Raw genomic sequence first — 11,639 nt, forward strand, 5'->3', positions numbered from 1 at the left:
GATGGGTCTTTCTTCAGCTCAAGGCACCACCTGGCCCATCATTCAGGGAGGCCCCGCAGGCCCCGGCTTGCTCCTGCTGTGTGCCAGGGCGTCCCCGCCAAGGGCCAAAGCTGCATCCAATGGTGGCCGTGCAGGCAGAGTTCGCCTGAGCACAAAAGGCTGGGTGGGGTAGAAACATGGGGCTGGGGGTGGGGTGGGGTTGGGACATGGAAGGAGGTCAGCATTTCTAAAAGGGGGGAATTTTTTTTAAGCAAAATGACTTAGAAAATGGAGAAAGGTCCTTGGAATGAGGTGTTCTGATCCAGCTGGGATATTTTCCTTTTACTCTCTTCAACCACTTTGTTGTTCCCACTGAGAAAGGAGAGATGATTCCATTGACCAGTTTCTCAGTTGAGGAATCTGAGGCACAGAGAGGGTGGGTCCTGTGCCTGGGGTTGCACAGCAAGCAATGGCAGAGCCCTAAACCTGCCGTATGAGTGTCCTGTGGCAGAGCCCTAAACCTGCTGTATGAGTGTCCTGTGGCTGCTGTAATGAACTACCATAAACTGGTGGCTTCAAACAACAGGAGTTTATTCTCTCATGGTTCCGGAGACCAGAAGTCCAAAATCAAGGTGTGGGCAGGGCTGTGCTCTGTCCAGAGGCTTTAGGGGAGGATCTTTCCTTGCTTCTTCCAGCTTCTGGGGGCTCCAGGTGTACCTTGGCTTGTGGCCACATCACCCCAATCTCTGCCTCTCTCTTCATATGGCCTTCTCTTATAAAGACACCAGTCATCGGATTTAGGGATCTCATCTTGAAATCCTTACCTTAATTATATCCGCAAAGACCCTATTTCCAAGTAAGGTCACAGTCACAGGTACCAGAGATTAGGAAGTGGACATACCATTTGGGAGGACACTAGTCAGCCAACTATATCTGGCCTCTGTAGTTGGGTGAATTGATATTTTAACCTAGAAAATCGTTTCCCACTAATTCAGCCCTCCCAGCCCCACCAGCTGGGCCTTCTGTCCGGCCCCCCAAGAGTGGTGGTCCAGATTCCAGGCACTTGGGCTGAGATGCAGCAGGCAAAGAGAGGGGCCTAGGTCCTTCTAGGGACCCTGCCAACATTCTGTCCCCTCCTGCCAGGCCTCACACTCCCTGACCTACCCGAGCAGTTCTCCCCGCCTGATGTGGCTCCCCCTATCCTGGTGAAACTTGTGGAGGCCATTGAGCGGACAGGTGAGCCTCGGCCTGGCTGCAACCCCTGGATTCTGCTTGCTTGCCTCTGGTGATGGGCAACTCATCTCCCTCACAGGGCTGCTGGGCTCACTCTGTATGGGAAGTGGCTGAGTCTGGATGTTCTGGGCCTCCGTATTGAGTTGGGGAAGGAGTAACTCCCAGGGGAATGTAGACCCCATCATTGCATGTGCCGTGCCCTCTGCCACCATTTCCCTCCCCTCCCCCTGTTCTTACCTCTGGGAGGTTAGTAGCCACCCCAGACCCCACACGGGGGTCGAGGCAGCATTTGAGAGCTGGCCTTGCCACGTGGGGTGGCACTGACCTACCCCATCCCCTTCCCCACAGGGCTAGACAGCTACAGGCCTGAGGCACCCGCCGCGCGCACAGGTGAGGGAAAGCTTCAGTGGGCAAGAGTGGGAGAGGAACCTGCCCTGGACGGATGATGTCCCCTCCCTGCACCCGCCTTGGATCGATGTAACCCCCTTGCACCCGCAGACTGGTCGCTGAACGATATGGAGCAGTGGGACGCTGCAGCCCTAACAGATGGCGTGAAGGGCTTCCTGCTGGCGCTGCCCGCACCCCTTGTGACACCCGAGGCCGCGGCTGAGGCACACCGAGCCCTGCGGGGTGAGTCTGGCAGGAATCCCGGACTGGGGAGGGCGCTGGGGCGGGCGGGTGCCGGCCCTGGCTCACCTTCCCCTGGCCGTCTGTCCGCAGAGGCCGCGGGGCCCGTGGGGCCGGCGCTGGAGCCCCCGACGCTGCCGCTGCACAGTGCGCTCACACTGCGCTTCCTGCTCCAGCACCTGGGCCGGGTGGCCCGGCGCGCCCCAGCCCTGGGCCCAGCTGTGCGTGCCCTGAGCGCCGCCTTCGGGCCGCTGCTGCTGCGGGCGCCGTCGCCTTCGCCGCCGCCAGGGGGCGCGCCCGACGGGTGAGAGGCCAGGGCTGGGGAGGCGGGGCTGAGCCGGAGCAAAAAGGGGTGGGGCTTTAGATGGAGGAAGGGCTGGAGACGTAGCCAGGGCGGGGGTCTAGACGATGAGAAAGGAGTGTGGACGGGGCCCAGCGGGGGAAGAGGCCAGAGCTGTCATGATGGGCGAGCTAGGAAAGATAACAAGGGGTGGGACTTGAGATCCAGGAAGACTCTAGCAGGGCTTGGGGCAAGGCGATGGGGCCTAGACCGGAGGGCCGGCACTTGGGTGGTGTCTGTACCTTCCTTCACACGCTGACTCCTATTGTTTGTTGTATGAATACTTACTGGGAGCTAACTGCATATACATAAACAGTAGTGGGTCTCGCACACCTGTGTCACCTACTCTTCTTCCCCTTGCATGCTTTCACGTAGACCCCCCGCCAGACCCACATGCACGTGCAGGGCCCTGTGCACACCAGGCCCTACCCAGTGCTCACGACACGTCCCTTCCCCCTAGGACTGAGGCCACCCCCGACTTCCCTGCACTTCTGGTGGAGAAGTTGCTTCAGGAACATCTGGAGGAACAGGAGATTGCGCCCCCAGGTGACCTCCACCCCCTTTTATTAGCTCCTATCGTTGGGGACCAAGAATGCTGACTCGGAGCCCTGCCAGTATCAGCAGGCTTGGTTGCAGTGGGAGCTGGCCACAGTATGCAATTGGTGCTCAGTGTGCGTTTGTTTTCCTGTCCCCCAGCACTGCCGCCAAAACCCCCCAAGGCAAAGCCAGCCCCCACAGGCCTGGCCAATGGGGGCAACCCGCCCTCCCTGCAGGATGCTGAGTGGTACTGGGGTGACATCTCCAGGTAGGGTTGTGGGGTGGAGCTACATGGTGGACAAAGCCTGAGGGGTCGGGTCTCCCAGTGGGCAGCCCCAGTCCTGGCTGTCTCCACAGGGAGGAGGTAAATGAGAAACTGCGGGACACACCTGATGGCACCTTTCTGGTCCGAGATGCATCTAGCAAGATCCAGGGGGAGTACACGCTGACCCTCAGGTGGGGGCCTGTCCCTTCAGGGAGACCAGGGGTGAGCGGTGGGAGGGAGAACACCCAGGTCAGAGGACTGGGGTTCGTACAGCCAGTGGGACGTTGCTGGGTCTGGCGGATGCTGCTGGTTGCTGACACCCCCTCTCACCCGCCCCTAGGAAAGGTGGGAACAACAAACTGATCAAGGTCTTCCACCGAGACGGGCACTACGGCTTTTCGGAGCCACTCACCTTCTGCTCTGTTGTGGACCTCATCACCCACTACCGCCACGAGTCGCTGGCTCAGTACAACGCCAAGCTGGACACGCGGCTCCTCTACCCGGTGTCCAAGTACCAGCAGGTGCAGGACTGGGGTGGGAGTTGGGGGCGGGGGGGGTGGTGGTGGTGGTGGTGCCTGGCCGGCCCTGGGCCTGTTTCCCAGGTAGCTTCCCTGACGGCACCGGGTATCCCCAGGACCAGATCGTCAAGGAGGACAGTGTGGAAGCAGTGGGCGCCCAGCTCAAGGTCTACCACCAGCAGTACCAGGACAAGAGCCGCGAGTATGACCAGCTCTACGAGGAGTACACACGCACCTCCCAGGTACCGCGGGCCAGCGCACCCCGGGAGACCCAGGCACGGAGAGGCAGTGCCAAGGCCACAGGGACAGACGTCCACTTCTAGGTCACAGCAGGCTCTTACAACCAGGGACCACCCTAAAAACATAGAAATCAATGTATGTGGTTCTAAAAAGAACAAAAAACCAAAACAGATGAAGAGGCACCAACCAGCCTCCCAGGAGCGGCTGAGCTGTGGGAGATGTCTTGGTTGAGCCTCTGGGCCTCAGTCTCCCCATCTGGAAACTGGAACCGTGAGTCTTAATTACTTCTCCATCCCCTTCAACCTGGATGTTATTCAAAATGATAATAACCACCTGACAAAGAGTTGCCTAAGACAAAGGGTCGGGAGGTCATGGAAAAGAGCAGTGTCTTTTAAAAACAAGGAAGTGGGGGGAGGTTTTATTACTCAAGGACTGTGTTAATAAATTTCTTTTGTAAGTTGAGATGCAACTTATTCAGATAGAACATCCCATCTCGAGCAGGGAATTTCTCTGTCTCCCCTGTAGTCCCTGAGCAATTTCTGTCTTGTCCCCTTTCTAGTGATGGGTCACCTGAGGTTCTAAGTGGACAAGATACCTGTCTGGGATCAATTAGGAACATCATGACCGTGGAAATGGCTTAGGCCCCCTGAGCCTCAGTTTCCCCATTAATAGTTCTGACTTTGTAGGAGGCTCTTGGGAGGTTTTATGAGATGATGCATGGAAGGTGCTTGGTGCAGCATCTACTCTGAGAAGGAGCCCCATGAATTGTAGCAACTAGATTTATCATTAATTCTCAGCCGTGCTCACAGACCCAGGTATTTTTTAAGGTGCCTAAAGGAGGATCTAAAGGAAGAGGGGGTTTGGGGAATGTGGGGTTTGAAGGCTGAATAGGAGTTCGTTTGGTGAAGGAGGGGCTAGAGGAACGATGCACGTGGTGGAGGGAACAGCTTGAGCAGAGTCTCCATATCAGGTTGGGATCTGCCTTTATCCCTCACGAGGGACTTGGATGGAGTCCCAGGAGGTGCTCAGATTTACCCCCTCCTCCAGGAACTGCAGATGAAGCGCACAGCCATTGAGGCCTTCAATGAGACTATCAAGATCTTTGAAGAGCAGGGCCAGACACAGGAGAAGTGCAGCAAGGAGTATCTGGAGCGCTTCCGGCGTGAGGGCAATGAGAAAGAGATGCAGAGGTGAGTCTGGTTCCTCTGCCCTGCCCTACTGCACCTTGATCTGACACAGCGCAAGTGGGGAAAGAATGGAAACAGAGAGGGCAGCCTGGGTTTCAGGGGAAGAGAGGGTCAGTTGAAATGGGCTTTGAAGGATGAATAGGAGTTTGCCAGAAAGAGCAATCAGGGAAACAGCATGTCCAAAGGCTTAGATACTGGGAGCCATCTGAGGCCTCTGAGCCACTCCTCCCACAGGATCCTGCTGAACTCAGAGCGACTTAAGTCTCGCATTGCTGAGATCCACGAGAGCCGCACAAAGCTGGAACAGGAGCTGCGGGCACAGGCCTCCGACAACCGAGAGATTGACAAGCGCATGAACAGCCTCAAGCCAGACCTCATGCAGCTGCGCAAGATCAGAGACCAGTACCTCGTGTGAGTGCCTGGCTCTGCACTCACCCGTGGATCCCCCCGTTAGTGCAGGGGCACCTGGCGAGGTGACCTCTGCATGCGTCTCACTCTTGCTTTCTCCACCAACTAGCCCTACCTGGTCCCCTAGCCCCCTCGTCTGTCCGCCAACCCCTTCCCTCTCGATCAGGCTCCTCCCAGCCCCCTCAGAAGGGCTCCCTGTGCGGCGGCCTCAGCCTCAGTTGTGTAACGGGAACACTGCTCTCACGAGGCCAGGTCATTGGGAGCCTCCGACAGGGTCCACTCCATGAATGAATGCCAACTGTGCAACCCAGCACACGGCGCCCAGCCTGAGCCCAAGATCCCTCCTCTGCCCACTGACCCACTGAGGACTTCATCAGGGGCTTCCTTCTTCCGCCTGGGTCTTTGACGCTCATGTACACCTGTTGTGTGCCAAGCACCGTGCACATATTAGCTCACTTGGTCCTTTCAAAGTCCTTTGTAAATCTGCCCTGTGCAAAGGTGCACCACCGTGTAGTCCCCAGGACTGAGCCTCTGATAGTGATAAGACCTTGCCATGATGGTACAATCCAGAGTCTCAAAAAGTGTTAACAGAAACATAAGAAATAGGGGGGTTCCCTGGCAGAGCTTGGGGAGTCCACCTGGGTTCAAGTGGTCCTTGGCCGGACCGAGGCTGACCCCTTGTGGCAACCAGGGGTATTACACCCAGAACCTGCACTTGTCAGCCCTTGCCTCCAACCAGGCTGGCCTGGCCCATGGTGGCTTGCCCTGCCTGTGTTGCAGCTGCTGTTCCCCTACCAGCAGAGCGGCAGGAGCCCACCTTTCCTCTTCCCCCCAGGTGGCTCACTCAGAAAGGTGCCCGGCAGAAGAAGATCAATGAATGGTTGGGGATCAAGAACGAGACTGAGGAGTGAGTGGCCAATTTGTGGTGGTGGGGGAAGGGTTGTCCCAGGGGAGGGGCCGTTTTTGGTGGGCTTTGCAGAATGAGTAGGAGTTCACCAGGGAGGGACAGTTGTCCAGGTGGCAGGGGGACCTTGGAGGCTAACGAGTAAGTGACCAGGGCTCCTCCCTGCCTCCCCCACAGCCAGTACTCACTGATGGAGGATGAAGATGATCTCCCCCACCACGAGGAACGCACATGGTATGTAGGCAAGATCAACCGCACCCAAGCTGAGGAAATGCTGAGTGGCAAGCGAGATGGCACCTTCCTCATCCGTGAAAGCAGCCAGCGGGGCTGCTATGCCTGTTCTGTGGTGTGAGTGCCTGGCAAGGGAACAGCGAGTGGACTGGAGGTGGGGAGGAGGGATCCGCCCATTCCTTCTGAGAGCTCTCATTAAGTGCCAACTGTATGTGAGGCCTCGGGAAGACAGGAAGAAGCCCTGGATTCTTGGGGACGGGGGAGGAAGCTGGGACGGTATCAAAGCAGGAGATGGCGGGGTCTGGACCGGGTCGGCATCCAGCATCCAGGAAAGGGGGAAATATACGTCCCAGGCAGGGTCACCTGACAGGAATAGGGGGGCGGGGCTGGGAGAGCCCGGCGGGGGACCATCTGACCCACCCCTCCGCCTGCACCCACAGGGTGGACGGCGACACCAAACACTGCGTCATCTACCGCACAGCCACGGGCTTTGGCTTCGCAGAACCCTACAACCTGTACGGGTCGCTGAAGGAGCTGGTGCTGCACTACCAGCACGCCTCGCTGGTGCAGCACAACGACGCGCTCACCGTCACACTTGCCCATCCTGTGCGCGCCCCGGGCCCCGGGCCCCCACCCGCCCCCCGCTGAGCTCTGAGCAGGAGAACCGGCCCAGCTGGGGTGGCGGCTACATCCGCGGTCTCCACCTTTTTGAACCTGTCTCTCCTTTCTTGGGTTTTCTCCATCTCTCTCGTCTTTGTGAATTTCTCCAGGTCTATCTGTTTTTCTCTTTCTCTCTCTGCAATTCTGTCTCTCTCAGGTTCTCCTCCATGTCTGCCTGTCTCTCCAACTCTCTGAGTCTCTGTGCATCTCGCGCTGTCACACTTCGTCTCTTTCTAGCTCCATCCGTCTGTCCTCTCTTTCCCTCTTGGTCTCTTTCCCTCTATTGTGGGGGTCCCGCCTCCCCCGCTCCATCCCCCTTCCCCCACCGGCACTGCCCTCCCTGCAGCTCTGGCCACCCACACCCCTGTGCCCTGCCCCTGACAGGCCCCTGGGGTCCCCAAAGCCCCACCTTGGCTGCACCTGCCATGTTTACAGAGGCCTCCGGGCCGTGCGGCCCCGACCTGGGTACCCCGATTTTTAAGCCATAGACCTGGGATCAGGGCAGGAAGGAACTTTGCTTGGCCACTTCCAAGAACCTCATCCATGACGTTTGGGGCCAGGTGGGACCTGCCCCACAGACCCCAACTTCCCCTTCAAATCCTGAAGTGAAACCCAGTTAACACCACAATGGGGCTGCTGCCAAGAAGTCACCCTCAGAAAGAAAATAAGTAAAAATAAACTCATGAGCTGACCCCAGGCCTCCCAGGAACCGAGGCCACCAGCACCTCTGGGGCAGCCGACACGCAGCGCTGCCCACAGCACCTCTACGCGACGCAGACTCAAGGCTTCTCAATCATGTCGGGCTCTGATTTTGTTTTTCCTCGACTGTACGTAAAGCCTTCTTTTCTCTCCTCTTTGGGACGAGAGCCCTGGTTTTCTATGCCGCCCACGGACCCCCACCCCACCCCACCTCCTGCCTGCCTGGCCAGGCTGGCAGGCGGGTTTTGTATGGTACGTTGTTACTGATGTGGATATAAAACATTGAACTTGATGGATGCTTCTGTCTTTCGTGACAGGCTTCTTTAGCTCCGGGCTGCCAAATGAGGGCTGACAACCCCTGCCTCCTCCCCACCTCCACCCCCACAACCCCAGTTTATTTTTTTTATTATTTTTTATTTTATTTAATTTATTTTTTGCCTGCGTTGGGTCTTTGTTGCTGCGTGCAGGCTTTCTCTAGTTGCAGCGAGCGGGGGCTGCTCTTTGTTGTGGTGCGCGGGCTTCAGTAGTTGTGGCACGTGGGCTCAGTAGTTGTGACTCGCAGGCTCCAGAGCACAGGCTCAGTCGTGGCGCACGGGCTTAGTTGCTCCGCGGCATGTGGGATCTTACTGGACAAGGGCTCAAACCCGTGTCCCCTGCATTGGCAGGTGGATTCTTAACCACTGTGCCACCAGGGAAGTCCCCCAACCCCAGTTTAGATGCTCATGTCCAGAGAAGTTGAGAGACCTGCCAAGGTCACACAGCAGAGGCTCAGACCCCAAGCTCTGCCCCACACCCTGGCCTGCTGGGGGGACCCCAGGCAGACCCTGGCCCAGCTCCTCCCTGGCCCCCAAGTTTGAGTTGGAGTTCCGGCAATCAGCCACCAGCCCTACCCTCCAGAAAGTCACCTCCCCTCTGATGTGCAGCTTCATTGCCAGGCAGGCTTAATAGTCACAACCCCTCCCGTGACACCCAGAGGAGTCTGTAGTGCCAGCCCCTCCCTGCTGACCTTCCACTGACGCCCTCTCCACACCTGTCCCTAACGCCGGCTGCCACGTCCCAGGGGACACTGAGCTGGGTCCTCATGCTGTCTTTCTTTCTTTCTTTACTTATTTATTTATTTTTTGCAGTACGTGGGCCTCTCACTGCTGTGGCCTCTCCCGTTGCGGAGCACAGGCTCCGGACGCGCAGGCTCAGCGGCCATGGCTCACGGGCCCAGCCGCTCCGCGGCATGTGGGATCTTCCCGGACCGGGGCACAAACCCGTGTCCCCTGCATCGGCAGGCGGACTCTCAACCGCTGCGCCACCAGGGAAGCCCCCTCATGCTGTCTTTGATGCAGATTCATGTTCACCATCTTCCTCCTCCCAAAGGTCCCTGTCTCTCTACCCTCCCCTCTCACACCCCCAGGGCTGGGAACCTTCTGACCTTTCTTCTCCCCATACAGCACCTGTCAGGATCCACCATGCCTGAGGCAGCCCCAGGTGGATGAAGGAACCAGGCTGCCTCTGACCCATCTCTCCACTGGGCTCTCAGAGGGACAGGACTTGCATCCCTTGGCCTCAGAGCTCTGGTCCTTCCCAAGCACTGTCCCTGCTGAGTGGTCAGTTAGGAGGCGCCCCCTAAAGAACTCCAGCCCGGACTCTGCCCCCACTGCGGTCTTCACCCACTGCATGGGTGGACGCAGGGTAAAGCTCACCTTCTCAGTCCCATGAGTCCAGCCGGGTGGAGCCTGGGGGCACAAGAGAACAGCTCACAGAGCCTCTAGCCGGTCCCCACACTCAATCAACTGTGTTTTCTCAGAGACATCACCTCCCCTCTCTGATCCTGCTTCCTCTTACCAAGTAGGGTCAATGGTTTCTACCCCTGCCCCCAGTGGACACCTCTGAGGGTTCCGTGATCAAATGGGTGAGATTACATTTATGAATTCCTCCAACAGGGCTGGTGTTTCATAACCACCGGAAAAATAGTAGCAATTATACTTATTGCTATGTCTTCTGTCCTGCCCAGTACAAGACCGAGCACACACTAGTTCCCCAAAGTTGTGTTGCTTAGGCTTGCAGAGGTTCCACAAAGGAAATGGGTTTTGTTAAGGGTTCAGAAGAATGGGGTGGGGGGATCATCCCGCAGTGGAGACTTCAGGGGAACTCCAGCTCCCAAACCTGCTGCTATGAATGTGGCCACGTGGGCCAGGGTTTCTCCAGAACTGAAGCGGGACACGGGCTGTGGAGCGGAGGACTGGGTTGTTTTCTGGCCCACGGGTGAGCATTTCCTCTGGTGGGATCGGAATCTGGGTCGTGTCAAGGCCTCGAAGTCTGAACGTCTCGGTTACTTCCCCCAACACCAGCAGCCGCCAAGCCCTTATCTGGGCTATTCTCCCTGCCCGCACCACTGTCCTGTCAACACCTCCCCAGGCTCACCTTGTCACCTCCACACCCAGCCTGGGGCAGCTCTCTCTCTGCTCCGAGCCCTCTATGGTAGCTTTATTCCCCAAACCTCACTTCTCCCGTTTTACAGAATGAGTTGAGGCTTCATCTCTTGAGATGCCCACACGGTCCCAGAGCTGATTCCTGTGGGTTTGGGTCCTACGGGGCCAATCCCCCACCCCCGCTCCATGTACAGAGTACAGGCTTCAGGTAATGACTGCTCCAACCCGGGCCTCTTCTGACCAGGGCGCTGGCTGAGGACAGGGGTGGCCTCCTCCTCAAGCCTTTGGACGGTGGAAAGAAGGAACACCAGCTTTTTTCTCTCCCCAACCCCCAGCCAGGGGTGAGGGAGCCAAGAGAAGTGAGCCCCTCCCTGCTCTGATTTCTGCTTTCTGGCCCAGCTGTGGCCAAGCCTGAGTCAGCCCCACGGGACCACGCTGGTGGATCTGGGCTCTGGAGCCTGAGAGGGGGAGGGGGTGGCGGTTGAGAATGAGGGGGGTCCGGGCCAGGCTAGGGGAAAGGGCCCGGGCTGCTCAGCTGCTGCCCGCTCCCAAGCCAGGGATCACCTCTCACCGGAGCATGGGGTGGGGAGGCGGGGTCCCCGGGCTAGGAGCAGGGGCCTGGAGCACCCTGGCGGCCCCCAGAGGGATCCGTGGACCCATAGAGACCCTCCTATCTCATGGTCTCTCCGTGTCTCTGTCTCTAAGCCCCCGCCTATCCTCCGCTCAAGGTGCTAAAGCTTACCCAGCCTCACAGGGCTGGACGGGGCTGATTACGGGGAAGTGTCGGGGAAGATCGAAGGGCAGCCCGTTGTCCAGGGGATTGGGGGCCCAGAACCTGGCGGGCGGTGGGATGCGGGTGGGGTCGAGGTGGAAAGAAAGACCCAGAGAGAGAGAGAGAAAAGTAGAGATCCCTGGAGACGTCAGCCCCGGCCCCCGAGAGGCGTGTGCACCGGGAGGCGGGTCCGGCCTGGGGGCTGGGCCACCGCCTGGTTAAAGGCGGCTTCTTTCCCGGGACGCTGCTCCCGCCGTCGCACTTTCGCCCCCACTGTGATGGCCTCGTCGCCTCTCCTGCCGTTCCTGCCTCTCCTGCTGCTGCTGGAGGTCGCCGCTGCGGCGCGGGCGTCCCCGCTGGAAATACTCCCCGAGGGGGCGGCCCCCTGCGAGGTAGAGAAGGCGACGCGGCGGGCGGGCCGGCGGGGACCAGCGCCCGGGCGAGGTGCACGCGGCTCCTCCCGCACCCCAGACTTCGACGGGGACGACCGGGGTCCGGAGGGGACGCTGCCCGGGTCGGTGCCGGCCGCCCCACCCCCCACCCCCGCTTCAATCCTGACACTTTGGCCATACTTTCCTTTCCCTTTTCCTTCCCTAACTGGAGTCTGAGTCGCTCA

The 11,639-nt window shown here is 58.7% G+C and overlaps 2 protein-coding genes across 2 annotated transcripts in view; both read left to right on the plus strand.

The window, feature by feature from the left end:
• The window catches only part of PIK3R2 (phosphoinositide-3-kinase regulatory subunit 2), a 12,446-nt gene extending 4,326 nt beyond the window's left edge, over positions 1-8,120 (plus strand). Inside the window, exons 3-16 of the mRNA XM_024767556.1 lie at positions 1,123-1,215; positions 1,561-1,602; positions 1,711-1,842; positions 1,933-2,143; positions 2,640-2,725; positions 2,876-2,984; positions 3,074-3,172; positions 3,322-3,502; positions 3,616-3,741; positions 4,787-4,929; positions 5,161-5,337; positions 6,170-6,241; positions 6,416-6,586; positions 6,910-8,120. Coding sequence (XP_024623324.1) covers positions 1,123-1,215; positions 1,561-1,602; positions 1,711-1,842; positions 1,933-2,143; positions 2,640-2,725; positions 2,876-2,984; positions 3,074-3,172; positions 3,322-3,502; positions 3,616-3,741; positions 4,787-4,929; positions 5,161-5,337; positions 6,170-6,241; positions 6,416-6,586; positions 6,910-7,117 — 1,850 coding nt within the window. The 3' untranslated portion in view covers positions 7,118-8,120. The remainder of the gene's footprint in view (positions 1-1,122; positions 1,216-1,560; positions 1,603-1,710; positions 1,843-1,932; positions 2,144-2,639; positions 2,726-2,875; positions 2,985-3,073; positions 3,173-3,321; positions 3,503-3,615; positions 3,742-4,786; positions 4,930-5,160; positions 5,338-6,169; positions 6,242-6,415; positions 6,587-6,909) is intronic.
• A 3,106-nt stretch (positions 8,121-11,226) lies between these two features.
• IFI30 (IFI30 lysosomal thiol reductase) overlaps positions 11,227-11,639 on the plus strand; it is a 3,532-nt gene continuing 3,119 nt past the window's right edge. Inside the window, exon 1 of the mRNA XM_024767389.1 lies at positions 11,227-11,415. Within this exon, the coding sequence (XP_024623157.1) occupies positions 11,302-11,415 (114 nt within the window). The 5' untranslated portion in view covers positions 11,227-11,301. The remainder of the gene's footprint in view (positions 11,416-11,639) is intronic.

The sequence above is a fragment of the Neophocaena asiaeorientalis genome, unplaced genomic scaffold (assembly GCF_003031525.2).
Source record: "Neophocaena asiaeorientalis asiaeorientalis breed wild unplaced genomic scaffold, Neophocaena_asiaeorientalis_V1.1 scaffold87, whole genome shotgun sequence".
Classification (NCBI taxonomy): domain Eukaryota; kingdom Metazoa; phylum Chordata; class Mammalia; order Artiodactyla; family Phocoenidae; genus Neophocaena; species Neophocaena asiaeorientalis.